The sequence below is a fragment of the Hypanus sabinus genome, chromosome 6 (assembly GCF_030144855.1).
Source record: "Hypanus sabinus isolate sHypSab1 chromosome 6, sHypSab1.hap1, whole genome shotgun sequence".
Classification (NCBI taxonomy): domain Eukaryota; kingdom Metazoa; phylum Chordata; class Chondrichthyes; order Myliobatiformes; family Dasyatidae; genus Hypanus; species Hypanus sabinus.
The window spans coordinates 48,870,435-48,896,286 of NC_082711.1; the positions used below are offsets into that span (position 1 = coordinate 48,870,435).

The window sequence follows — 25,852 nt, forward strand, 5'->3', positions numbered from 1 at the left end:
AAATTCCACAGGTAGGCACACGCAGAGAAGAATTAGCTTGGTGAGGTGGCCCACACAGATAACATGCTTTCCAAATGCATCTTTGATCTTGCAAAACCAGTATCTTGATAGCAATATTGAGCAAACAACTCAACAAAGCACTTGAGGATTAAGGAGATAAAGCCACAGAGTTTCCAGGCTATTCCTGGTGAATTGTGTGCATTCCTCTGCAGGCTGGCCAAAAGGAAGCTTTGTTTATTCAGTACTCCCGGCTAATCTCTTCAATCAACTCACCTGTACTTTTACCCTGACTGAGGGCAGGGAACGGGGGTAGTTGTAGAGCAAGTTGGTTACATTGTGGTGTACTATAAATGTTAGAGCCCTCCAGGATGTAGGAGCTGAATCAGACCATTCAGCCCACATTAATCTGCTCTGCCATTCAATTATGGCTAATTTTTTAAATTCCATTCTCCCACCTTCACCCAAGAACCCTTGACCCCTTTCCCAATTCAGAACCTATCAATCTCTACCTTAAATTCCCCGATGACTTGACCTCCATAGACCTCTTTGACAATGAATTCCCTCGATTCACCACCCTCTGACTAAAGAAATTCCTCCTCATCGCAGTTTTAAAGGAATGCCCCATTATTTGAGGCTGTGCCCTTCAAACCTAGACTCTCGTACGAATGGAAAAATCCCCTCCACATTCACTCTATCCAGGTCTTTCAGTAGCGAGTAGGTTTCAATAAAATTATACTCCCCCACCTCCTCCCCAATCATTTTGAACTCCATCAAGCACGGACCCAGGGACGTCAGACATATCTCATATTTTAAGCCTTTCAGTCTTGGAATTATTCAACATTAGTGCTCAGACGTCCAGCCTGATCTTTTGTCTGTGCTGTGCTCAATCTGAACTCCATACCCTCCCCTCTCAGTAGTGGCTCACTATGTCTGATCAGTGCACAGGGTTCTCCTCTCTGCTGCTCCCCAACTACATTCCACGTCAGCAATGGAAACAGGCACTGTGTTGAAGGATTGATGGCCAAGCAAATGTCTGAAAGAGCTACCGTGAAATTTTACAAGTGTTCCACAGTAGAATTTTAAAGTTGCAAAAAGTTCATAATAAAACTGCCATCACTGAACTTTAGACCATGAAGAAGATAGGAACTTCTGAATAACTTGCGAGTTAATCATAACTTTCCCAATTATAAACTGTGCTAGGCTGTAGGGAACTCTTAGAACTTGGACCGGGGAGGGAGGTGTTAGAATGAAGACAGAAGGGGGTTTTAATATTTTAACAAACTCCAAACGCTTTAAACGTTCTAACCAACAGAATAGAAAGACACTTAGTCTTTTAAATTTGCCTCTGTTATTTTAGTCTAAGCTTGCTCCTGAAAATGATTAAGGCAGTCTTAGTTCAAATAATATTTCTTACACAAAAACAAAAGCCCATTGTAAAAAGCAGAGATATTCCCTGATAGCGTACATGAACAAATTGGATGTTACCTGCGTAAATTTGTGAGCACCTCCGTCATACTCTTGACTCTCTTTAGTAGACTCTCCAACTTATGGGGCTCTTCCTTCAGAAACTTCACCGCTTCTACCTCCACTCGCAGAACTGCCCGCATTTTATTCTGCAAGGTGGGGAACTCAACTGGAATCGAAACAAAGAGATCAGCATGAAGAAGACTTTAGTAGCTCAGCATCTGGTCCAAGGATAAAGAATTAATAATTCTTATTTACAGCAGACTTTCAGTTTCCTGCCCTTTAGAGGAATTTATTTTCCCAGCTACCCTACCAAATTAATCTTATGAGTGCTGGAAATATTGGGAAATAAAATGGGACTGTAGCTTTCTATTATGAACTGTGATGCCATTAGAACAGCAGAAAAGCTGGCCTCCACTTATTTTTGCAAACATGCCATTTAACTAACTGCACAGCAATTAAATACAACAGACGTAAAGTTAAAACTTTCTCATAATTTTACCTAACATTTTCCAGCATAAAAATTAGAAGGCAACATAAGCAAGAGTTTGGCAAAAGCACAAATCAGAAGGAATAGGAAACTCAGGTGGTATTGGCCCAGTATTTACAACTCTAGTGTTTTGAGAGCACAGGCATTTCCATCTTGCTTTTATGCACTGCCTCTGCCATACAAAAATGTCATATTATGTTTCACAAAGATGAACATGCGTAAAACCATTTGGTGAAGTTGTGTTTTAAAGAAAATATGAACTCTCCCCTACCCTCATTTTCTTACTCTGACTTCTCATCTTCCTTTCCAGTCCTGATGAAGGGTCTCAGCCCGAAACATCAACTATTTACTCTTTTCCATAGATGCTGCCTGACCTACTGAGTTCCTCCAGCATTTTGTGTGTGTTGCTTTGACTTCCAGCATCTGCCGATTTTCTCTTGTCTGTAGCTAATGGACCTCTTTGCTCGATTTGCTTTCTTGTAAAACGCATAATTTATGTGTTGTTGTGAATGCTGTTTATCTGATGGATGCAAATTTTCCACTGTATCTGTGCACATGTGTATTTATCCATTTGACAATGACTTTGACTCTGAAGGAGAGCAGAAAAGAATGCAAGGGACTGAATCCAAGGAACCTGAAGGTACAAACAGCAAGCAGCGATGGGATTAGTGCAGAAATGGGCAGCAAGCTGGAGTCAGAGGAACAGAGGACCCACATCCCGCTGTAAGACTACAGGTCACAATGCTCCCCCTCTGTTCAGATTCTGAATGGTCTATGAACACCACCTCACTACTTTTTATATATTGCACTGTACTGTTGCCACAAAACAGCAAATTTCATGAAAAGGCGGTGATAATAAGCCCAACTCTAACAGGCAAAGTCAGAAGCCAATTTATGTCCACTAAGCTTGCCATAACAGGTGAAGTTTATTTCCTGTGATAGGAGAGTAACTTTCGTAAGCAGGCCGCTTCTGCTACAACTGAAGAAGTTAAGGAATGTTGAGAATAAATTGCCTTTACCTTTTAGACCTGCCAGTGATTCACCCACATGACGCAGTGCGACTGCACCCTCCTCCACGTCCTTCAAGGTGACTACTTGCTGGGCAGAAGAAGCATCCTTGTTCAGACCATCTATGGATTTTTCCAATCCACTGTAGATTAAAAAGAAAATCAAATTAGGGCACTGTTATGCTTTAAGCTCTTGTTAGCAAGTCTCTCTCATCCACCTTCTTGCCCACAGTGCTTCATCACCAGTTACTTGTCTAAAATTGCTGGAGCTCCACAGAGAAGAACAGAGCAGAGGAATAGGCTCGTTGGCAAACAATATTCATGCTGACCATAACGTCAATTTAAACTGGCTAAAGATGATCTACACCCCTGCAGATGTCTGAATGCTCCACTCTAAATGGTGCCATTCTGTGTGTGTCCACGACCTCCACTAAAGGTTACTGGGAGAATCGGGCTGAGAGTGAAATGGATCTGTCATGCTGAAGTAGAGGGCTGAATGGCCAAATTCTGCTTCTATCTCCTATGGTCTTCCAAGCATCTACCACTCTTTGTTTAAAAAAACCTAACTCATAAATCTCTCTTACATTCTACCCCCTCACTTTAAAGCTGTGCCCTCTTGTTCTCTCTGAAGATAAAGCTTGACGATCTCAATGTGAAGTTTCTCTTTATTTTGGCTTAGATTTTGTCTTCTGCTTGCAGTATGTTACTTCATTGGGTTTATATGTACAACATAAATATCTCACCTCAGATTTGTGCATGGGCATGGTACAAACAGGACTCTGGTGCCAATCAGAACAAACTTACTTCATCCTCCTCTCAGCCACTCACCTGGTCTCACCTGCTGAGGGTCTATAAGGCACTCGTGAGACCACACCTGGAGTACTGTGTGCAGTTTTGGGCTCCTTATTTTAGAAAGGATATACTGACATTGGAGAGGGTTCAGAGAAGATTCACGAGAATGATTCCAGGAATGAGAGGGTTACTGTATGAGGAACGTCTGGCAGCTCCTGGGTTGTATTCTCTCGAGTTCAGGAGAGTGGTGGGGGAATCTCATAGAAACATTCCGAATGTTAAAAGCCCTGAACAGATTAGATATGGCAAAGTTATTTCCCATGGTAGGGAATTCTAGGACAAGAGGGCACACTTCAGGATTGAAGAACATCCTTTTAGAACTAAAATGTGAAGAGATTGCTTTGGTCAGAGGGTGTACTTAAGGCAGAGATAAATAGGTTCTTATGGGGTGAAAGCAAGGGAGTGGAGATGACTGGAAGAATTGGATCAGCCCATGATTAAATGGTGGCACAGACTCAATGGGCCGAATGGCCTACTTCTGCTCCTATGTCGTATGGTCTTACCATCTTATTACCTGCCACTCCTTCCTTCCCCAGCACCTTCTTATTCTAGCTTCTGTCCCTTTCCTTCCCACTCTTGAAGAAGGGTCTCGGTCTGAGGCAACGACAGTTTAATTTCTCACCCCCACCCCACCACCACCATAGGTGCTGTCTTCCTGCAGCAGTTTGTCTGAGAGAAATGAGGAGGTGGGGAAATATTCCTAACACTAGAGGGCAGCACTTGATCAGAAACCAAACCAAATTCTGATTTCATTTTTCAGACCTGGAGCAACGGAATCTATTCACAGTTACACAGACACAGAATGATTTCTTCAGCCTCAGTAACATTGGTCAATGTATTCACTGACATTTCTCAGCAAGAAACAACTAGCATTTTCATAGTTCAATGCCCCATAGTATCTCAGAAGAAATTAAGGAAAATGAGTGATATTGAAGCATGTGAGGAGATATGACTATAGGTAACTATGAGCTCAGGCAATTTTTAAGCAGTACCTGAGAGGAGAAAAAGAAGCTAGAAAGTGAGGGGCAGATATCCGTGGTTTGAGTCAGGGCTAAGGCCTGCTGAAGACTATGGGCACAGGGAGGGATTTGAAACAAACAAAAAAAACAGTAAAACTATGACCTGCCAAAGGTTCCCCCAGTATTTTGTGTGTGTTGCTTAGAAACTGAGGCACCATTTAGTTAGTGGAGTACAATGATAACACAGGTGATAGATGAGCTTTGCTCTTGGCATCCATTATGATTTTCAATCCAGCTCAATTTCGCAGCGTTCACAACTCTTCAGGTTTGGTACACAGTAATGGCAGGTGAGTAAAGAGAAGTGTATTTCTCTCCGGCAGCCATTTCATTTGTCTGCTTTTACAAAGCACCATTCTGCACATACTCCTGTTACATTTCAACAGCATTGATTTCTTCTGGGAGAGAAATGTTCTGTCTGTAAGCGTAGTTGTCCCTAACGTAAATCTGCCTCCACCTTTCATGTCAGTTGAGCTTAATTAAAATTCTCCTCAGTTAGGAACCGCTTCTGGCAAGGTTACTACTTGCTTCATGTAAGACACACCTGTTCTTTTAGTGAACTATTCCAGGGTGTTTGCAACTGACAATTGCTTTTTCTCCACTGCCTTTATGCTTTATCATTGCATAAAATCATTTTTAAGGTGAATTATGGAATCCTATCCGTTTTTACTGAGAACAAACCTAAGCAGCCTTGACTGGCCAGTGAGCATAACAAGAGAGAAGCAAAAATTAATGCCATATTAATCATGTTTGATTTCTAACCTGGTTCCATCAAATAGGAAGTGAGGTAAAAGATTTTACCTCAGCTCTTCTCCTCCTATGAGACAGGAGAGGGAAGGGGGAGGAGAGGAAGAGGGGGGTCGGGGAGAGGGTGGGACATGGAGGGGCGCGGGGGGTATCAGGGACAGGAAGTGGGATGGACAGGGAGGGGGCAAGGGAGGGAGGAATTGAGGGAGGGTGGGACCCAGAGGGGGTGGGGGAGGGTGGGACCTTCAACTGGACAGTATCATACAGGTCATCAGTATGATACTGACTGTCCAGTTGAAGGTCAATGGTATTTTCTGTTCCCTTTTAATAAGTCTTATACACTTTGGTACATTTGTGTGCTAGACAGCAGCAGGGTGCCCTGATGTCTGGAGAGGAACTGTCTCTTCTAGCCAATTTATTTTGCTATTCATGGGCCGGGCTGATGCGGGCAGAGAACAGGAACTGTTCACGCACACTGAGCACCAAATGGTTCACCCACACAGCAGCTCTGGGTAATTTAAATTAAACACAGAGGCCACTGCAAGGTTGTACTAAAACCTGGCTTCAGATCTGCTTGTGTTACACTGGGCAGAGAGGGTGGTACACTGACAGCACTGTAGCAGATTGTGCATTTTTGTATTTCAGAGTTCAAAAGCAAATGTATTATCCAAGTACATTTATGTTACCAGATACCACCTTGAGATTCATTGTTCATCGCAAAGAGTTCCTGAAAGTGAGTTCTAAGGTCACAGAATCAGCTCAGAGTGGTTGTGATTGAAGTTATTCATACTGGTTCATGAGCCTGATGCTGTGGAGTAATAATTGTTCCTGAACCTGGTGGTGTGGGACCCAAGGACTGCAGAGGTGAGAAGAGAGCATGGCCTGAGTAGTGGGGGTCTTCAAAAACGGAAGCTGCTTTCTTTAGGCAGCTCTTTAAGTAAATGTACTCAATTATTGTATCTGACAGAACAAGTAATTGTAAACTGAAGGAACTGTAGCCAAGATATATTAGCTTGTAATAGACAGTTAAGTTAAAAAAAAAATTGGGGATTCTGAATGCTTACTCATGACTATTGCAGTTTATTTTCCCAATACAAGCCTTGGCGCACTGCAGTTCATCACTTCAATTCAGGGCCATGGCTGGTTTGATTTGCAGGGTCTTTCACAGGGAACGGTCAGTCTGGGATCTGGTACTGGGCAGAATGCAGACCCAGGAGTGGCTGTGGAGAAGTGGGAAGCCAAAGTTGCATAAGCTGAGATGGCCTCTAAAGGTCCCTCGAGCCTGATATCCCAGGAGTAGCCAATTGGAAGGAGCTAGCCAGATGTTCTGACACATTGTAATAGGGCACATCTATGACATTGTTAGATCCATGATTTCTGTAGTACTGAAGTCTAGGCAAACCCTTATTCTCTATCTGTATTAGGTCTCTAGCAAGTAATAGGGCCATTATTCCTAATTCACATCTACACACACAGGTTTCCTGAGCAGACTACTGTACTGCTGCATTAAGATGGTCCAGGTGAAGGTCCTTGATTCGAAACTCTGTCTGTCCATTCCCCTCCATTGATGGTGCCTGACCCATTAAGCTCCTCCAGTACTTCCGAGTTTTGCTTGTGTTGAGATGACCCAGCTCTGAATGATACAGCAACTAACAAAAACAGTAATTTCATCATTTCCCCCCTTAGCAACATTACGGAGCCAGAATGAACAGCATTTAAAGCTGTCTGGCAAGTCTCGGCAGCATCCTCTGCCACTAAAACATCCACTGGAACAGTTCTTTGCTGCCTGGGCTGTTTCCACCCTTGCCTGAACACAGGGCACAGTCCAATGCCTGCCACACCCATAGTATAATTCTGACAGAAAATATAACCGTTAATCTATAAAAAGCTTTTGAGCTATTCACCAAGCAAGCATGCCAAGATTATACTTAAATCTCAGATCCTTGACTTGGAAGCAATCCATCTGCTCTATTCAATTTGCTGGAAAAGTATGAATGAAACAGAAGGAAATGTTAAAAATAAGCTGACTTGCAGAACCATGCTTTAAAGATTGTCAGAACACTTCATTTACTAATAAATAACTTAAAAATAAACCAGTGCAGACTGAGGAACAACAATGGCTCAGTGACACAGACAGTAAAGTTGCTGTCTCCTGGCTCCAGGGACCCAGATTGGATCCTGTTCTCCGGTACTGACTCCATTGAGTTCACATGTTGACTCCATGACTGCATAGAAAATAGAACATAGAGCCATACGGTTCAACACAGGCCCGTCAGCCCGCAATGTTATGCTGACCTTTTAACCTACCCCAAGATCAATCTAACTCTTCCTTCCTACATCCAGCTCCGTTTTGTTTAATCATTGTACTTCTCTAAGTGCCTCCTAAATGTATCCGTCTCTACCCACCAACCCAAGCTCTGTTTTTCACACCCTTACCACTCCGTGTTTAAAAAAAACTACCTCCGACAAATCCCCTACATTTACCTCCAATCACCTTAAAGTTATGCCCCCCTCATATTAGCCATTACCATCCTGGGGGAAAAGATGCTGGTCTTCTGCTCAATATATACCTCTTGTCATTTTATACCTTCCGTCAAATCTCCTTTGCTCCAAAGAAAAAAGCTCCAGTTCACTTCCAGCTGAGGCTAGGCACAGATTAGAGGAACACCACCTCCTATTTCGTCAAGATAGCCTCCAAGCTGATGGCATCAAATTCTCCAACTTCTTGTAAGCTCTCCCTTCTGTTTGCCCCTGCCTCAGTTTTCTCTTACGCCTCTGGTCCCATTACCCTTTCCTTTTTCCTTCCCCCACCTCTGTAACCTACCCATCACCCATCCCTTCCTCCCTCTGGTACCCCACCTTCTTCCCTTTATTCAATGGCCCATTGTCTGTTCCATCTTCAACAGCCCATGTGTCTTCCATCCAGCACTTCCAGCTCCTCACATCCTTCCTATCTTCACCCTCACCCAACATCCCTTCCCCCACCTCTTTATTCTGGTGTCTGCCCTCTTCCTTTCCAGTCCTGGTGAAGGGTCTCAGCCTGAAACGTCATCTGGTCATTTCCCCCCATACATTCTGCCCATCCTGTTGTATTTCTCCAGCTGTTTTGTTTGACCAGTACCTAGATGCAGCATAAACGCTTACTGCCAACAGGGAAGAATTTGAATGGTGGAGAACACTGACCTGTCATGTTTTGTACACAGAATGGCTGGAAATTAATGAACAAAAGGTAAAACCCCAAATTTCACAATATAACTCCTGAGAACTTCGAAACTTGTAAAATTTGGACTTTGAGACTTTCTCACCCAATGCAGCAATTTCAACACACAACTCATTTTCTAAAATCCCTGTAGATGAAAGGCAAGAAAAAGCTTATCTGTCACCTGTTGCTCTCCTTTGTGGGCTGTTACATTTTGATTTGCTGTACTCAATCAAGACTCATGCATTATTCAGGCTGGACTCTCATTAGCATCCTCCACTTGAAAGAACTGCTGTTCCAGGTCTCAGTGATATCTAATTCAAATGTTCATAAACTCCACTGAACCCTTTGATCTGTAGCCTTGGCTTCTTCCATCCCAGCTGCACTGCTCAAGTCAAACAGTCAAAGCAGTTCGACACTTGAGCATGACTTCTCCGCATCAGGACACTTGCTCAGTCAGTACAGCAGTCAAGTGCTCATGACATTCATCGAATAAACTTCACAGTTCAAAGCCAATTTATTACCCAAGGACATATATGTCACTATATACAACCTTGAGATTTATTGTCTTGCAGGCATTCACAACAATATAAAAAATACAATAAAATCAAGAAAAGACCATCCTTAACAGGACAGGCAAATAATCATTGTGAAAGAACAACAAACTGTGCAAATACAAAAATAAAACGGAATAATAATAATAAATAAGCAACAAATACCAAAAACATGAGATGAAGAGTCCTTGACAGTGAGCCTATAGGCTGAGGGTGAGTGAAGTTATCACCTCTGGTCCAAGGGCCTGATAGTTCACAGTGCCAGACCTGATAGTTGACGGTGCTGGTCACCTGGTGCTTAACGACCTCGTCCCCCAACTAGTTCTGAAACACTCTCAGCCCTGACTCCCACTGTTTACCCTCCAACCCGCAAGCAACAAGCACACGTCTAACAGGGGCAAGATGAGGGTACCAAGCCACTGATTTGCTATCTTTGAGTAAGCTGTCCAAATCTTCCAACAGGCATGGCCACTACAAACTTTGCCCCAGATGCAGCCTGCAGTATTTTCATACAAATTATTCCTTGTTTGGAAATATTAAAACCAAACACACTTTTTCATAATTGCCATATTGTCCAATTAAGTCCAAGATAACTCACACAACAATCCTGTTGCGTCAGTAATTTTCATTGCAACTGATTCCCAACTCTATCCTGGTTCCATCACTCCACTAGACAAGAGGGGAATTTACAGGGGTCAATCCATCTACCAAACTGTATGCCTTTGGGAGGAAATGGAGCATTCGGGGAAAGCCATGCACTCACAGGAACTGCACAGTCAGGGTTGAACGCAGGTCACTGAAGCTCTATTAGTTCCAATAATCAACCACACGATCTTAACACATTTAGAAGGTGTGCTTAAGAAAAACCTTAAGCTTGTGTAAATCAAGACAGCCATTGGACAAATGCCCAGTGTGATACAGGAGACTAGACTGGAACCCAAGCTAGTTTTGCCTATGGATTAGCCCAGGCATGGGCAAACTGCGGCCCGTTAAGCTTTTTAATCCGGCCCATAGAACTTGATGAAATTATATTAATAAACCTTGTTAACGTTTTTTCCCCACAATTCTGGCGTTTTCCCAATAGATGACGCACTCTATATACATTGACCTTTGTTGAGGTGCAGCGTATTACTCCACATTTGCGCTTTGCTCTTTGTTCGGCTCGACCTATTTGTGTGAACAAGCGTTCAGCGTCATGAACATCAACAAAGCCAGCCACAGATCCAAGTTAACTGACCAACACCTCAGATCCATCCTGAGAATCGCCACAACAAAAATAAATCCAGACTTCGATGCGCTGGCTAAAAAGGGAGACCAACAACACTGTTCCCACTGAAATTAAAAATAAGTTTCTTCGTTGTGTTATGTAAAAAATGCATTTGAAAATATTTTTTTCAATAAGCCTTACATGTTACATGTCATTTCTGTTAAGTGATGGACATGAGTAGTGCGCAGGTGCACGTACATTCTCAAAATAAAAAATGCGCTCCAGATCAAATAACGCGCTCTGCATACTGGCGCGCTGTCACTGTTCTGTCCTTGTGCTGGTCGTGGTTGAGTTTTGGCACAGGGGACAATTGAATAAGAAGGAGCAGGACAAGTAGACCTGCATCTCCTACCGTTTTTGAAATAAAGACAGGAGAGTGATGATGATAATATCTTGAAGGATAACAGAATTTTCAGTGCTTTAAAATAATAACTGTTACTATTAAAAAAGCTGTATTTTATTCATTTAATTTTCAGTGTTTTAAAAGTCATTTCAATAAATAGCTAAATACCATGGGTCTTCAAAGACAGATATTTTGTTGTAATGCATTTGTTCATTTTCAATTGAAATTAAAGCACATGTTTTCTACATATCCCATGATATTTTATTTTCTCTTATGAGGTGTATTACCAAAACACTCCGTCCGTCTGCTCCTGGTCCGGCCCCCCTGTCAAATTTTAGAACCCTTTGTGGCCCACAAGTCAAAAAGTTTGCCCACCCCTGGATTAGCCAAATGCAGGTATGAAACATTTCAACATGCGTCAGTGCTTCTGAGCGTGAGTTATGTTACTCACTGCCGTCAGTCGGTGTTGGTGAGGAGTGTTTACAATTACTCTGCCCAGAATACCGTGGGCTACCAGCATTGAGAATCTGGGAAAGCCAGTGAGCTGCTGATCCGGGGGGTGGGGGGGGAAAGCAGCAAATCTGTGCTGGATGAAACAGAAAGAAGAAAATTGTGAGAGAATTTCAATGTGTAGAGAAGGATGAAAAATCACAAACTCGAATTGCAACTTTATGGAGAAACTTCTACAAAGAATCGTGCCAGAAGCTGTTGAAAGTGAAGATTTAATCAGATCAATGAGCACAAGCTGTTGTGTAATTAACGTTTTTAGGGTGTGCTGAACGTCCCAGAGCCAGACAAGCCAGGACATCAGGAGAAAGACTAATGGTGCAAGTTTTAATACTAGTAACTCACTTCAAAGACAGATAAAACAAAACCCACTGGCAACACATAAAACAGTCTGGGAGGCCTTTCAAATCTCCCACATACATCCACTGAAAGAAAAACTGCTCCTCCCTCAGCTTCTCCATGAGTCGGCTGTGACTACAACAGCAACAAGAATATTCTAGAAGTTCTGCCAAGATCCTGCCTCGCCCACAACAAACAATTTTCATTGTTTTTTGGAAAAGGATAATAAATAACAAGATTACCATTTGGAAAGGGGACTGCTTATATCTGGGAAAACATATGGAACTTCCTTTAGTTCCAATGGAGTGCAGTGGCTCGTTGCAAGTTTCACTCTGCACATGGCCTCAGTATTTTTAATGTAACATTTTTACTTTTTAAATCTAAATTCTGTGACTCTAAGACTCACCAATGATGTTCTTTCAAAATCTACCTCATTATAGCCTTGCAGTGCACCTTCTCTGTAAATATATTACTTTATTCTGCATTCTGTTATCATTTTCCCTCAATGCACTGTCACAATGAAACGACCTGTATGCAGAGTTTTCCACTGTACCTCAGTACGTGTGACAAGAATGAACCAAGTTAACAATTTACCTTCCCCATTTATACTGCCTCACCCGATGGATGTTTGCCATCATTTAGAGATTTCACTTCATGTTTCAGCTACCTGCAGGATGTATGATCAACGCCTGACATAATCATCCCTTCCTCAGGCGTTCCTTTCACCTGCACACCAACACTTTCATCAGAATAGCCCACATTTCTTCACTGAAGCCTTAAAGATCAATCCAGAGCGCCCATAAACCAGCGATGGCACCTTCTGCCGCTGTGGTGCACCGGTGGGCTTGCAATGGAATCAAACAAGGCAATTGGGAAAGTGAGCCTGTCCCAGAATAAACACTGACCCACTGAAATCAAGGTGAAGAAACTACTGCTGGGAGATCTGCGTTACGCCTTAATATTCCAATTAATTCAATTAGTTCAATTACATATAAATGTTTGGCATTGAGTGCTGTCTAGTGCTTGAATTTGTTCAACACTATTCTTACTTTTAAGTAACTATCTGGCATTCAAGGCCAACCTCAAGACCAGCTGTGCAAACCACTCTGCACTGCAGGAGTCTCTGTTCTGCACCCCACTGCACTGGTTGGGCTCTTGGGACATGGTTTCCCATGACGACGCCTACTCAAAGGCCACACTGGAAGAAACAGGAGGCAGCAAAACATATGCCTCCTGTTACTTTCCTATTGCTTAACGGATGACCCAGAACAATCTCAGTACCCCATGTGTCTTTTTATCTGTTCATTTTCCTGGGCGGCACTGTGAAGATCAATATTTATTGCCTATCCTTGAATTGTTCTTGAGAAGATGGCATAAAACTTGTATTATGTTTCACATAATTTATGATTTTTTGTGAATGTTGTGTCTCTGACACTACATGCCTGTGATATGGCCGTGCACGTGACAATAAACTTTGAAAGTGCTCACACATTGCCACTGTGATTAAAGCTCGTCAAACAAAAGCAGCAAGAAGGATAGAACAATTTGCTCCTCGTGCCCACCACTGCTAAGTGAGAATCTTGTCCCTTACTTACAAAGACAAACAAAATGCTGGAGGAGCTCAGCAGGTTAGGCTGCATCTATGGAAGGGAATATATAGTCAACGTTTTGGGCTGAGACCTTTCATCAGGATTAACAAGGAATGGGGTAGAAGCCAGAATAAGCATGGGGAGGGGTAGGGAAAGGAGTACACAAGCTGGCAGGTGATGTGAGACAAGGTGGGTCGTTCAGGGAGGGGAGATGAAGTGAGCAGCTGGGAGATGATAGGTTGAGGAGGTGAATTGCTCAAGATGGAGGAATCTAGTATGAGAGGACAGGGACGTGACCACGGAAGAAAGTGATGGAGGATGGGAAGCAGAGGGAGATGATAGACAGGGGAGGAGAAGAGAATGGGTGAGAGGGTAACCAAAGTGGGGAATGGAAAGAGAGAGAAGGAGGGAGGGGGGAGAAATTACCAGAAGCTGGTGAAATTGATGTTCCTGTCATCAGACTACTCCGATGGAATGTGAGGTGTTTCTCCATCTCTTCTGCTTTTCCCCTCTCATTTTAAATCAGTTTTAAGACTCTCCTCTACCTTATCAATGCCTGTCATGATTTTGTAAGCATCCATGAGGTCAGTTCTCAGAGTTGAATCTGAGCAATGAAACTTTATGTCAGAGACAATGATAAATAGGATTAGTGCAGATTGGTGCCTGGTGATCAGCAGAGGTATGGTGGGCCCAACGGCTTTACAATTCTGGGGGTTAATGATTGGCAGGGCAGTGATGGTGGATTTCACCTGTGCCTTGATCATCTTCACGGAAGAGTTACGGGTTAGCCAGGTGGTACTGGGTCAATCTAGGGGAATTACTGCATCATATTTTACGGATAGTTGGGCCTCGGGAACTGTCCTGAAGAACCTCTGCACTGAAGTCCTGAGTGGGGTTTATTGATCTCCAACGAGAACAACTACATTCCTCTGTGCAAGGAATGTCAGTAAGCACTGTAGCATTTTCATGCATCACCCAAATACGTTCAGTCAGAGGACCGTGAACAGTTGATCTGCACCAATTGAGCTTCTCAGTCAATGCAACATGAAGCAAGTGGTCCACTGTTTGACTGTTTGACTGCATTTTTTCATAAGATTTCAGTTCGACACCAGAAGCATGACTGGTGTGTGACCAGGGGATACTAGACCAATGCTATTTTGTTCAAACTCTAAGCATCAATACAGATGATTTGAGAATAGCTGAATAGGTGCAGAGGTGCTTTTAAGCATTAAGTCCAACAAACGTGATTGTGTAAGACCTAGCAGGCATGCAGATTACCCACAGGAAACCCTATAATCAGACAAATAGACAATGAAATGAGAATGTGCACAGGAGTAAATAAAGTTTGAGGTAATAGACTTAAATGCTAAATACTGTTTGCATTGTGACAAGCTACTGCAAAGCTGATTAGGAAAGCAAAACAGCTAGGTTATCCATGATGTGCAATGTCACACATTTCTGATGCTGAGAGTTTATTCTCTCATTCCACTCAAAAATAAATAGCACAGATTGAACTAGTTGCTTGCAAAGCATTACGCAATTTTGAGATATCACTGTTATGTCTCATTCAGTAAAATCAAAGATATAAACACAGGGATGTTTTTATGTCTATTTTATAAATGCAGTGGCTCAGGTTTTGTAGCTGAACAGTACTGATATAATTACCATGTACCACAGAGCATAGCTTTAAGGTGACTGAGTGTGGGGGGGCATGGAATTAAAGGAAATTTGTGAGGAAATTATCTGTGCTGTTCTATTACGGAAGAGCCATTTATAATTCTATATACTTCTATAAAGTCGTCTCACAACCTCATTCATTTCATGGAAAACAATCCAAGTTTGTCCAAGTTTTCTTTATAGCTAATTTACTCCAATCACTGAGCCTCTGTATTCCCTCCAAAGCCTCCAAATCCTTCCTACAACATGACAGCAGAAGGAGAACAATACAGCTCAGTGAAATGCCATACAGCCCATAATGTCTGTGTCAATCATGATAGTAGATTAAACTATCTTCTGCCTGCACGTGATCCTCACCCCTCAATTCCCTGCATGCTTCTGTGCCTGTCCAAATGCCTCTGAAATGCCACTGGTATGCCTGCTTCCACACCACCCCGGAAGGGCATTCTAAAGGCACCTACTACTCTCTGTGTAAAACACTTGCCTCACGTATCTCCTTTCAACATTAGACACCCCCCCCCCCCTTACCTAAAATTTATGCCTTCTAGCGTATCAACAGATGAGGTTGGAGGATCTGTCTCTATCTGACCATCATCCCTTCCACATTTGTTTCCACTTATTACATTCCAGAGTTGGTTCTTCCCCTCCCACCCCCTCACCCCCTTTCTCATCCTGCTCAAATCAGTCTTCCATATCTATTTTCATTTATTGCCCATAACCCTCTCCCGTTCGTCTCTCACCATCTCCCTGCCCATTCCTCTCCTGGCTCCATTTGCCCGTCATCCCCCACCCATCACCTCCCAACCCATTTCACCTCTCCCCCTTGTGTTGACACTGGCTTTCTTCCTTCTGCACTCAGTTCTGAAATGGGGCCATAACCCAAAACTGCTCTCCCAGCAGTTTATTTAAGCCAATTTTGTATCCATCTTTACCAACTGTGAACCCTGTGGGACTTAATCTTCTGGACCTGTCAACCCACAAGAGACCTTGCAAAGTGCATTACTGAAGCCCTCAGAAACAGCATCCATGGACTTAACACCAAACTTCTTTTTCACCTTAAAAGCCCTGCTCTACACAAACCCATGTTTTCCCAAATACATGCAGATTTTGTCATTAAGAATCTTCTCCAATAATTTTCCTACCACTAATGTACAACTCTTTGGCCAGCAGTTTCCAAGATTATCCCAATTTCCCATCTTAAACAGAGGAAAAAACATTAGTCGTCTGGACTCTTGCCTGTAGTTAAAGAGGATGCAGAGGTCTAAACCAACTCTCCAGCAGTCTCCTCCCTTTCCTCCCTCAATATCCTGAAATAGATTCCATCGGTGCCTCTGCCTTAACCACCTTAATGATTTTTCAAGACATCTAACACCTCTTCTTTCTTAATATCGACGTGGCCTAGAATATCTACACACTGTTCTCAGATCTCACTATTTTCCATTCACCCTTTTCCTTGGTGAATACTGCTGCAAAATAGCCATCTAGGCCCTTGCCCATGCCCTCTGGCTCCAGGCAGAAATTCTCTCCTTTGCCCTTGATTAGGCTGACATTTTCCTTACACTCTTACTTTTTAATAACATGGTGCTCCACAACAAAGCTGTCTTCATTCAAGACCATCATCGACACAGATGTTTGTTTTAACGTGCACTCTTTTACTAAAAGCACTACAACTTAGCCGCAGGAAGGGCAGGACTAACAACTCAATATTCTAGGGTTCTGTTGCTTTAGGTGTGATAGAGCTGGGAAGTTTAAAAGTGGGAGGGGTGGTGCTACTAGTCTGGAAAAATGTCACAGCGGTGCAAGGTCGGGGCATACTGGAGAACTTGTCCAGTCAGGCTTTATGGCTGGAACTCAAGAATAAGAAAAGTGTGACCACATTAATGGAGCTATATTGTAGACCAGCCAATATTCTACAGGATTTAGAGGAACAAATTTATAGAGATTGCAGACTGTTGCAAGAAACATAAGGCTGTGACAGTAGGTAATGTTAACTTTTCACATTTTGACTGGGACTTCCATACTATAAAAGGGCTGGAATGGAAAGTGTTTGTCAACTGTGTTCATGAAGTTTCCCTAATGAGTACACAGACATCTCAATGACAGGATGTGCAAAACTCGATCTCTTTTTAGGGAATGAGACAGGATAGGTGACATATAGGCAAACACTTTGCATCTGGTGATCATAACGCAATTAGTTTCAAGGTAATTATGGATGAGGATAGGTCTGGTCCTTGGGCTGAGACCAGTTTTGATGGTAGCAGAAAGGATTTTGCAGGTGTAGATGATTTTGTTTTCTGGCAAAGGTATACTTAGTAAGTGGAGGCTTTCAAAAGTGAAACTTTGACTGTACAAAGCTTTTATGTGCCTGCTAGAATAAAAGGCGAGGGTTACAGGTTTAGGAAACCCTGGTTTTCGAGAGATGTTGGAATATAGGAGGTGCATAGCAGTTATAGGCAGGCAGAAACAAATGAGGTACTTGAGAAGTATAAAAAGTACAGGAGAACACAGGAGAAATCAGGAGAGCTGAAAGAAAGCATGAATTTGCCATGGCAGGCAAGGTGAAGGAGAATCCTTGCAAAAAGATTGCAAGGGACAAAATTGGTCCCTGGATGTTCAGCGTGGTAATCTATGCATGAAGCCAGAAGAGATGGGGAGGGGGTGATCTTAAGTTGATTTTTTGCATTTGTATTTACATGGGAGATGAACCCAGAGACTTTAGAGGTGAGGCAAAGCAACAGTGAGGTCACAGTTCCTATATAGATTACAGAGGAGGAGACAAATCAGGGTGGATAAATCTCCAGGGCCTGACAAGGTGTTCCTCCTGACCCTGCGGGAGGCAAGTGCAGAAATTGCAAGGGCCTGAGCAGAGATACTTAACTCATCCTTACTACCAGGTGAGATTGGAGGATAGCTAATATTGTTTGTTCCACAGTTTAAAAAAAGCTCTAAGAATAACTCAGGAAATTATAGGCAGGTGAGCCCGACAGTAATAGTGGGAAAGTTATTAGTAGGTATTCTAAGGGACTGGATATATGTGTATTTGGATAGACAAGGACTGATTGGAGATAGTCAGCACAGCCTTGTGCCTGTAGATCCAGACCAGCTGGAAAAATGTGCTGAAAAATGGCAGATGGAATTTAATACAGACAAGTGTTAGGCATTGCACTTTGGGGGAACCAACCAAGGAAAGTCTGACACAGTAGGGCACTGATGAGTGCAGTAGAATAAAGGGATCTGAGAATGCAGGTCCATAATTAATTGAAAGTGGCATCACAGGTAGACAGGGTTGTGAAGAAAGTTTTTGTCACATTGGCCTTCATAAATCAAAGTATCAAGTACAGAAGTTGGGATGTTATGTTTAAGTCATGTAAGACATTGCTGAGGCCTAATTTGGAGTATCGTGTCTAGTTTGATCACCCACCTACAGGAACGATGCAAGTAAGAGAAAATTTACAAAGATGTTGTTGGGACTGCAGGAGCTGAGTTATCAGGAACGATTGAATAGGTTAGGACTATATTCCTTGGAACGTAGGGGAGATTTGATAGAGGCATACAAAATTATGAGGAGTATAGATAGAGTAAATGTAAGCAGGCTTTCTCCACTGAGGTAGGGTGGGAGTACTGGTGGTCAAGGGTTAAGGGTGAAAGGTGGAATATTTAAGGAGAACATGAGGGGAAACATGAGGTGGAGAGAGTGTGAAATGAGCTGGCAGCATAAGTGGTCGATGTGATTTAGATTTAAGAGAAGTCTGGGCAGGTATGTTCATGGATGGAAGGCTTATGAAGGGGTTTCATCCGGGTGCTGGTCGATGGGATGAGGTAGTTTAAATGATTCAGCACAGACTAGTTTGGCTGTAGGGCCTGTTTCATGACTCTTGTACACTAACTTAGATGAATGAGATTTGACTGTGTACAGTTTATGGAAGACCTATAAAGTTGAGAAATAATCATTGGTGTAAAAATCCTTCTACGCCTTGACTTCAGTTTGAAAAAACTAGACTTATATTGAATGAAATTTATTGAGACTGGTACTTGTTATTGCTTTCCCAGAGCACTGAGAAATAAATAGAACAGTGGTTCACATCTGAGGTACATTACTCCCAATTGAGCCTTTAATAATACTGTGGCAATATAGTAAGAACATTCACAAAATAAATGAAAGGACATAAAAATATACATAGCATGATCACCGCTCCAACTAAGTGGCAGTTAGCAAACCTGGGGACTAAACCCAACTTGTTAAAAGGCCACAATGGAATAAAGCCAGTAAAGCTTATTTTAATGGGCATGAATGAGTTGAGTTTCTCACCTGAAATCTGAACACAATGAAGCAAAGTTATGATACTTCTGCATTGACAGCATCTTTGAATGCAACATGTTTTGAAAACTTAAAGCTCATCAATTGTCTGTGATGGGTGTGTGTGGGGGGGGGGGAGGGGAGTTACGTTTGGAGGAAGGTGAAACCATGAAGGATTTGAAAGGAATGCTAAATTGTGTGTTGCTTATTCAGGTGTCGAAACAGGCCAATAAAATTAGGCATGTTGGGTGAATGAGGTTAGCAGTGAGTTACAGAATGGGACTCAGTGCCCTGGAACAACCTGAAGTTGAAGGGTGGGTATGAATCATTCACAATTCCAGATTGAGCAGCATTTAGTATCTTCATCACAATCAAACTGTGCCCTACAAGTATCAAATTACATTATCTTCGGTCATAATCAAAGACTCCTGATGTTAACCATATAACAATTACAGCACGGAAACAGGCCATCTTGGCCCTTCTAGTCCATGCCGAACGCATACTCTCACCTAGTCCCACTGACCCGCACTCAGCTCATAACCCTCCATTCCTTTCCTGTCCATATACCTATCCAATTTTACTTTAAATGACAACACCGAACCTGGCTCTATCACTTCTACTGGAAGCTCATTCCACACAGCTATCACTTTCTGAGTAAAGAAATTCCCCATCATGTTACCCTTAAACTTTTGCCCCCTAACTCTCAACTTATGTCCTCTTGTTTGAATCTCCCCTACTCTCAATAGAAAAAGCCTATCTACATCAACTCTATCTATCCCCCTCATAATTTTAAATACCTCTATCAAGTCCCCGCCTCAACCTTCTACGCTCCAAAGAATAAAGACCTAACTTGTTCAACCTTTCTCTGTAACTTAGGTGCTGAAACCCAGGTAATATTCTAGTAAATCTCCTCTGTACTTTCTCTATTTTCTATATACTCCTATACTCAATGCTCTGATTTATAAAGGCCAGCATACCAAAAGCTTTCTTCACCACCCTATCCACATGAGATTCCACCTTCAGGGAACTATGCACCATTATTCCTAGATCACTCTGTTCTACTGCATTCCTCAATGCCCTACCATTTACCATGCATGTCCTATTTTGATTAGTCCTAGCAAAATGTAGTACCTCACACTTACCAGCATTAAACTCCATCTGCCATCGTTCAGACCACTCTTCTAACTGGCCTAAATCTCTCTGCAAACTTTGAAAACCTACTTCATTATCCACAACGCCACCTACCTTAGTATCATCTGCATTCTTACTAATCCAATTTATCACCCCATCATCCAGGTCATTAATGTATATGACAAACAACATTGGACCCAGTACAGATCCTTGAGGCACACCACTAGTCACCAGCCTCTAACCTGACAAAGTTATCCACCACTACTCTCTGGCATCTCCCATCCAGCCACTGTTGAATCCATTTTACTACTTCAATATTAATACCTAATGATTGAACCTTCCTAACTAACCTTCCATGCAGAACCTTGTCAAAGGCCTTACTGAAGTCCATATAGACAACATCCACTGCTTTACCCTTGTCAACTTTCCTCGTAACCTCTTCAAAAAATTCAATAAGATTTATCAAACATGACCTTCCATGCACAAACCCATGATGACTGTTCCTAATCACACCCTGTCTATCCAGATAATTATATATACCATCTCTAAGAATACTTTCCATTAATCTACCCACCAGTGACATCAAACTGACAGGCCTATAATTGCTAGGTTTACTCTTAGAACCCTTTTTAAATAATGGAACCACATGAGCCATACATCAATCCTCTGGCACCATCACGGTTCCTAATGACATTTCAAATATTTCTGTCCGAGCCCCTGCTATTTCTACACTAACCTCCCTCAAGGTCCTAGGGAATATCCTGTCAGGACCCAGAGATTATTTCTGTCAGAGCCCCTGTTATTTCTACACTAACCTCCCTCAAGGTCCTAGGGAATATCCTGTCAGGACCCAGAGATTTACCCACTTTTATATTCCTTAAAAGTGCCAGTACTTCCTCCTCTTTAATCGTCATAGTTTCCATAACTTCCCTACTTGTTTCCCTTACCTTACACAATGCAATATCCTTCTCCTTAGTGAATACCGAAGAAAAGAAATTGTTCAAAATCTCCCAACAAAGAAATTGTTCAAAATTGTTCAAAATGTTAAGGTGCGATCCCATTAAAAAAATCATGGTTTGTTCAGCTTTGAACTATATATTTATTAGTCACAACAGGATCATAAGTACCGGAAGGGTAAATCAATAACTCACTCTAAAAAGTTTTGCATGGAAAAGTAGCTACAGCATTATTTGCATACAAAGAAGCTTCACTTTCTTTTCCAACTGGTGCCTACTTCAGTCAATTTTTGATTTCTCATAAGAAGAGGCTACTTGCATGCCGGTACTCTACCACCACATTTGGGTACTGAACTATAACAAGATAAAAAGGTCAAATGAATTTTATTCTCATCTGATATTCACAGGCATTTTCAGGAGCCATCACCAAAGTAATACCTTTGATATCTAACTGAGACCAACCTATCCAGAACCACTGCCAACACCAAACTCAGTGTCTCAGTAATGCTGAAAAGCAAACTGAAATACAGTAAGATTGCAAAATGAGAACCACACGGATCAGGCACAAGAAGTTGTCACAGTACTTCACTTCAACATGACATCCTTGTATCTTAACAAGGATCAGGATCAATTCAAAACAAATCACTTAAATTTGCCTTCTGAAACTCTGAACAACATAAACCCCTAAGGGAAGAAATTAAAAAAACACTGGGTAAAGTAACAGTTAAGATGATGAGGATGCACTCTTCAGAAAACAAAACAACATAATTATACATGACTGGACTTACCATAATTGCTGTATTATTTTCTCCTCATCAGCTAAGTACTTCTGTCGCTCTTCTTCCACTAGTATACGTTGTCTCTGCAGAGGGTCCTCAGTTCTCCTCACTGCTTCAATTACCCTGCTATTGATCTCACACTCTGCTTTCTTGAACATTGCTTTGAGTGTCTCTTGGTTTGTGAGCTGATGGAGGAAAATACTTCCATTTCAGTTTTCTTGACACAGTCAACGTCTTCAAAAACCAAACTGCCCCACTGTCTTCAGAAACCAATCCAGCACATACCTATCGCCCAGCTTACTCTTACTTTGGCTCCCTTTTTATTCACAAAGATGGCATAGATAAAGTCACAAGCCACAAGGCCAGTTAACTGAAGAGAACTGATAGAATGATTGCTATGGTTAGATTACTGGCTATATTCAATTTGACAGCTAGAACTCAGTCTATGGAGTTCTGTGTCCTGCTGGTTTGTTGATGACAGGAGGCAATTATTCATCCACAGTCATTGAACTCGAAAGGAATGCAAAAATCAAAATAATTTTAACCAACACCTGAAGTTTGTTTTCTCATGGTAAACAAAACATTACTCACTTCAAAATCAAGAACACCAATTTGTCACTTGTTAGTTAAAATGGTTTATCCACAGTGATTTTCAAAGAACACATACCAAAATCTCCAAGACTCCCAAAGACGAATTACTCTCACGTTTTTTTCTCACCATCTCTCATGTTTCAACTCATTATTTCCATTTACTTTTTAAAAAACATCTTAGTGATCAGTTGCAAATAGTTGCCAAGACCAATATTCACATTGCTGATTGCTCCCATGCTTCACATCATGTTTAATTGCTAGTACTTCTGCAGTCTTACAAAAGGTTGACATTGATGAGGCTGACTTCTGAATGCAACTGTAAGAGATATATTTCTCTTATCACTGTATACACTATAATGGAACATTAGTGCTTAATTAACATCATTCTCATCATTTGGTTTTGATTATCTTCAATTAATTAATTGTTCATTGCTAACCTCAAAAAGCAAATGTCAATACATTTTGCCTGTTAATCTGATGGTATCAGATAATTGGAGGCAATGGAATGGTAGAGAATCATTTTCAGTCCAGAAAAGCTACCCATTGATTTAAATGCCAATTTAAATTCCAAGAACCAAATCCAAAATTACCAAAACAAGGAAAATTATTGCACCACTTGAGACCAATCTGAATTAGCTGATCAGCAAAACTGCTTCTATGCGAGCTGTCTCTTTGGAAAATTACGAAACTAGGCAGTTTGTCTTGTACAGAGACATCTTGCCCACATAAAACAAGATTACGGAAGGCTTTCAAAGCTATACCTGAATGTGTGGCCTCGAGGCATGAAGTTTCAGTATATTACTATGTTTAAGGATTAAAAACGGCAGGATTGATTAAAATAATAACCTACTATTTAATTAAGCACAAATTAATTACGTACATATTAATTATTTATGGCAAAGTTGATTGGAAGGGGACACTAGCAGGGATGACAGCAGAACAGCAATGGCTGGACTCCTGGGGGCAAATCAGAAGGCGCTGGACAGACACAACACAAAGATGAAGAGGTATTCTAAAGGAAGGATGATGCGACCATGACTGACAAGGGAAGTCAAAGACAGGATGAAAGAAAAAAAGAGGGCATATAACATAGCAAAAATTAGTTTTTGGTAAAGTTAGAGGATTGGGAAGCCTTTAAAAACCAACAAAAGGCAATTAAAATCCATAAGGAGAGAAAAGATGAAATATGAATGTAAGTTAGCCAAAAATATCAAAGATATCAAATGTTTTTTCAGTTATAGGAAGATTAAAAGAGAGGCAACAGTGAATATTGGACCACAGGAAAATGAAGGTGGAGAGGTAGTAATGAGGGACAAAGAAATGGTGGACAACTTAATTAATAAGTATTTTTCATCAGTTTTCACAGATGGAAGACAAGAACAGAAATTCGAGAATGGTCAGGGAGCAGAAATGAGTGCAGTTGCTATTACAAAGGAGAAGGTGCTTGGGAAGCTGAAAGGTTTGAAGGTGGATAACTCACTTTGGGCAGATGGACTGCACCCCAAGGTTCTGAAAAGATTGTGGAGGCAATAGTAATGATATTTCACGAACTACAAGATTCTAGAATGATTCCAGTGGAATGGAAGATTGCAAGAAGGGTGCAAGGTGGTGTAACATGCTGTAAAGTTTCACTGCTAATGTAATGGCTTCTCTGTAATGTTCTGCTGCTGAGGTCATGGTTTCTCTGTAGCAGCAGTGTTTGGGTTATGACTAGAGATAATGGGGCATGCTAGCCAATGAGCGAGATGTTGTTCTTTTTTGTGCGTCTGGGAGCCGGAATTCGCGGTCTCTTGCCAGGGAGAGATGAGGAGAGAAGACGCGAATGGAGAGAGTTGGTAGACCTCAGACGGAGTGGACTTGGAGTGAGGGTCTGAAGGTCAGCAACGATCAGAGGAGGTCGATGGTGGACGAACGGTCCTATCAGTGAGCTCCAACATTGCGCATTAGACTGCTTCATGAGAATGGGCCCTTTTCCTTTTTTGGTTTTCTTTACTAACCATATAGTCAAATTAAGAATTAAGAATCTCAATTGTTTAATTGTATATTGTGTACTGTTTGTTATTTCGTGGTGCTGATTTGCAACAGGGGACACGTTGCGCAGCATCCACCCAAATGAGATTTCTTAAGTTTGGCCGAGCCAGAGGCTATTATACCCTATATTAAGCTGCTAACCAAAGCAAGAGTTACAGTAGAAGAAACAAAATTATAGGCCAGTTTAGCCTGACTTCATTGGTTAGAGTCATGGAATCATAGAACACTACAGCACAAAAACAGGCCCTTGGGCCCTTTGACCCATCTCGTCCATACCAAACAATTAATCTGCCTAGTCCCATCAACCCACACCCAGACCACGGCCCTCCATACCCATCCCATCCAAGTAAGTATCTAAATTTCTCTTAAATGTTGAAATTGACTCTACATCCACAATTTGTACTGGCATCTCATTCCACATTCTCATCACCCTCTGAATAACAGAATTCCACCTCATGTTCCCCTTAAACATTTCAACTTTCACCCTTAACACATGACCTCTAGTTCTAGACTCACACAACCTCAGTGGAAAAAGTCTGCTTGCATTTATGTTATCGGTACCTCTCATAAATGTGGATACCTCTATCAAATCTCCCCTCAATCTTCTATGTTCTAGGGAATAAAGTCCTAACCTAGTCAACCTTTCCTTATAACTCAGGACCTCAAATTCCAGCAAAATTTTTTGTAAAATTTCTCTGTACTCTTTCAATCTTATTCACATCTTTCCTGAGGTAGGTGACCAAAACTGCACACAGTATTCCAAATTAGGCCTCACCAAAGCCTTATAAAATTTCAACATAACATCCCAACTCCTGTACACAATAATACATTGACTTAAGACGACCAAATTGGCCAAAGCTTTCTTTATGACCTTATCTACCTGTGACACCACTTTCAATGAATTATTTACCTATACTCCCACACCTTGTTCTACCACACTGCTCAATGCTCTACCACTCACCTTGTTGGTCCTCCCAAAGTGTCAGACTTCGCACGTGTCTGCATTAAATTCTACC

At 41.8% G+C, this 25,852-nt stretch overlaps 1 protein-coding gene across 10 annotated transcripts in view; it reads right to left on the minus strand.

Annotated features, from left to right (window-relative positions):
• LOC132395448 (sickle tail protein homolog) overlaps positions 1–25,852 on the minus strand; it is a 640,240-nt gene that overhangs the window by 24,059 nt on the left and 590,329 nt on the right. For all 10 annotated transcript variants that reach the window (XM_059972075.1, XM_059972076.1, XM_059972078.1 and 7 more), the window contains 3 exons: positions 22,224–22,399; positions 2,974–3,104; positions 1,486–1,633 (listed from right to left, as the gene is read on the minus strand). In XM_059972075.1, coding sequence (XP_059828058.1) covers positions 1,486–1,633; positions 2,974–3,104; positions 22,224–22,399 — 455 coding nt within the window. The remainder of the gene's footprint in view (positions 1–1,485; positions 1,634–2,973; positions 3,105–22,223; positions 22,400–25,852) is intronic.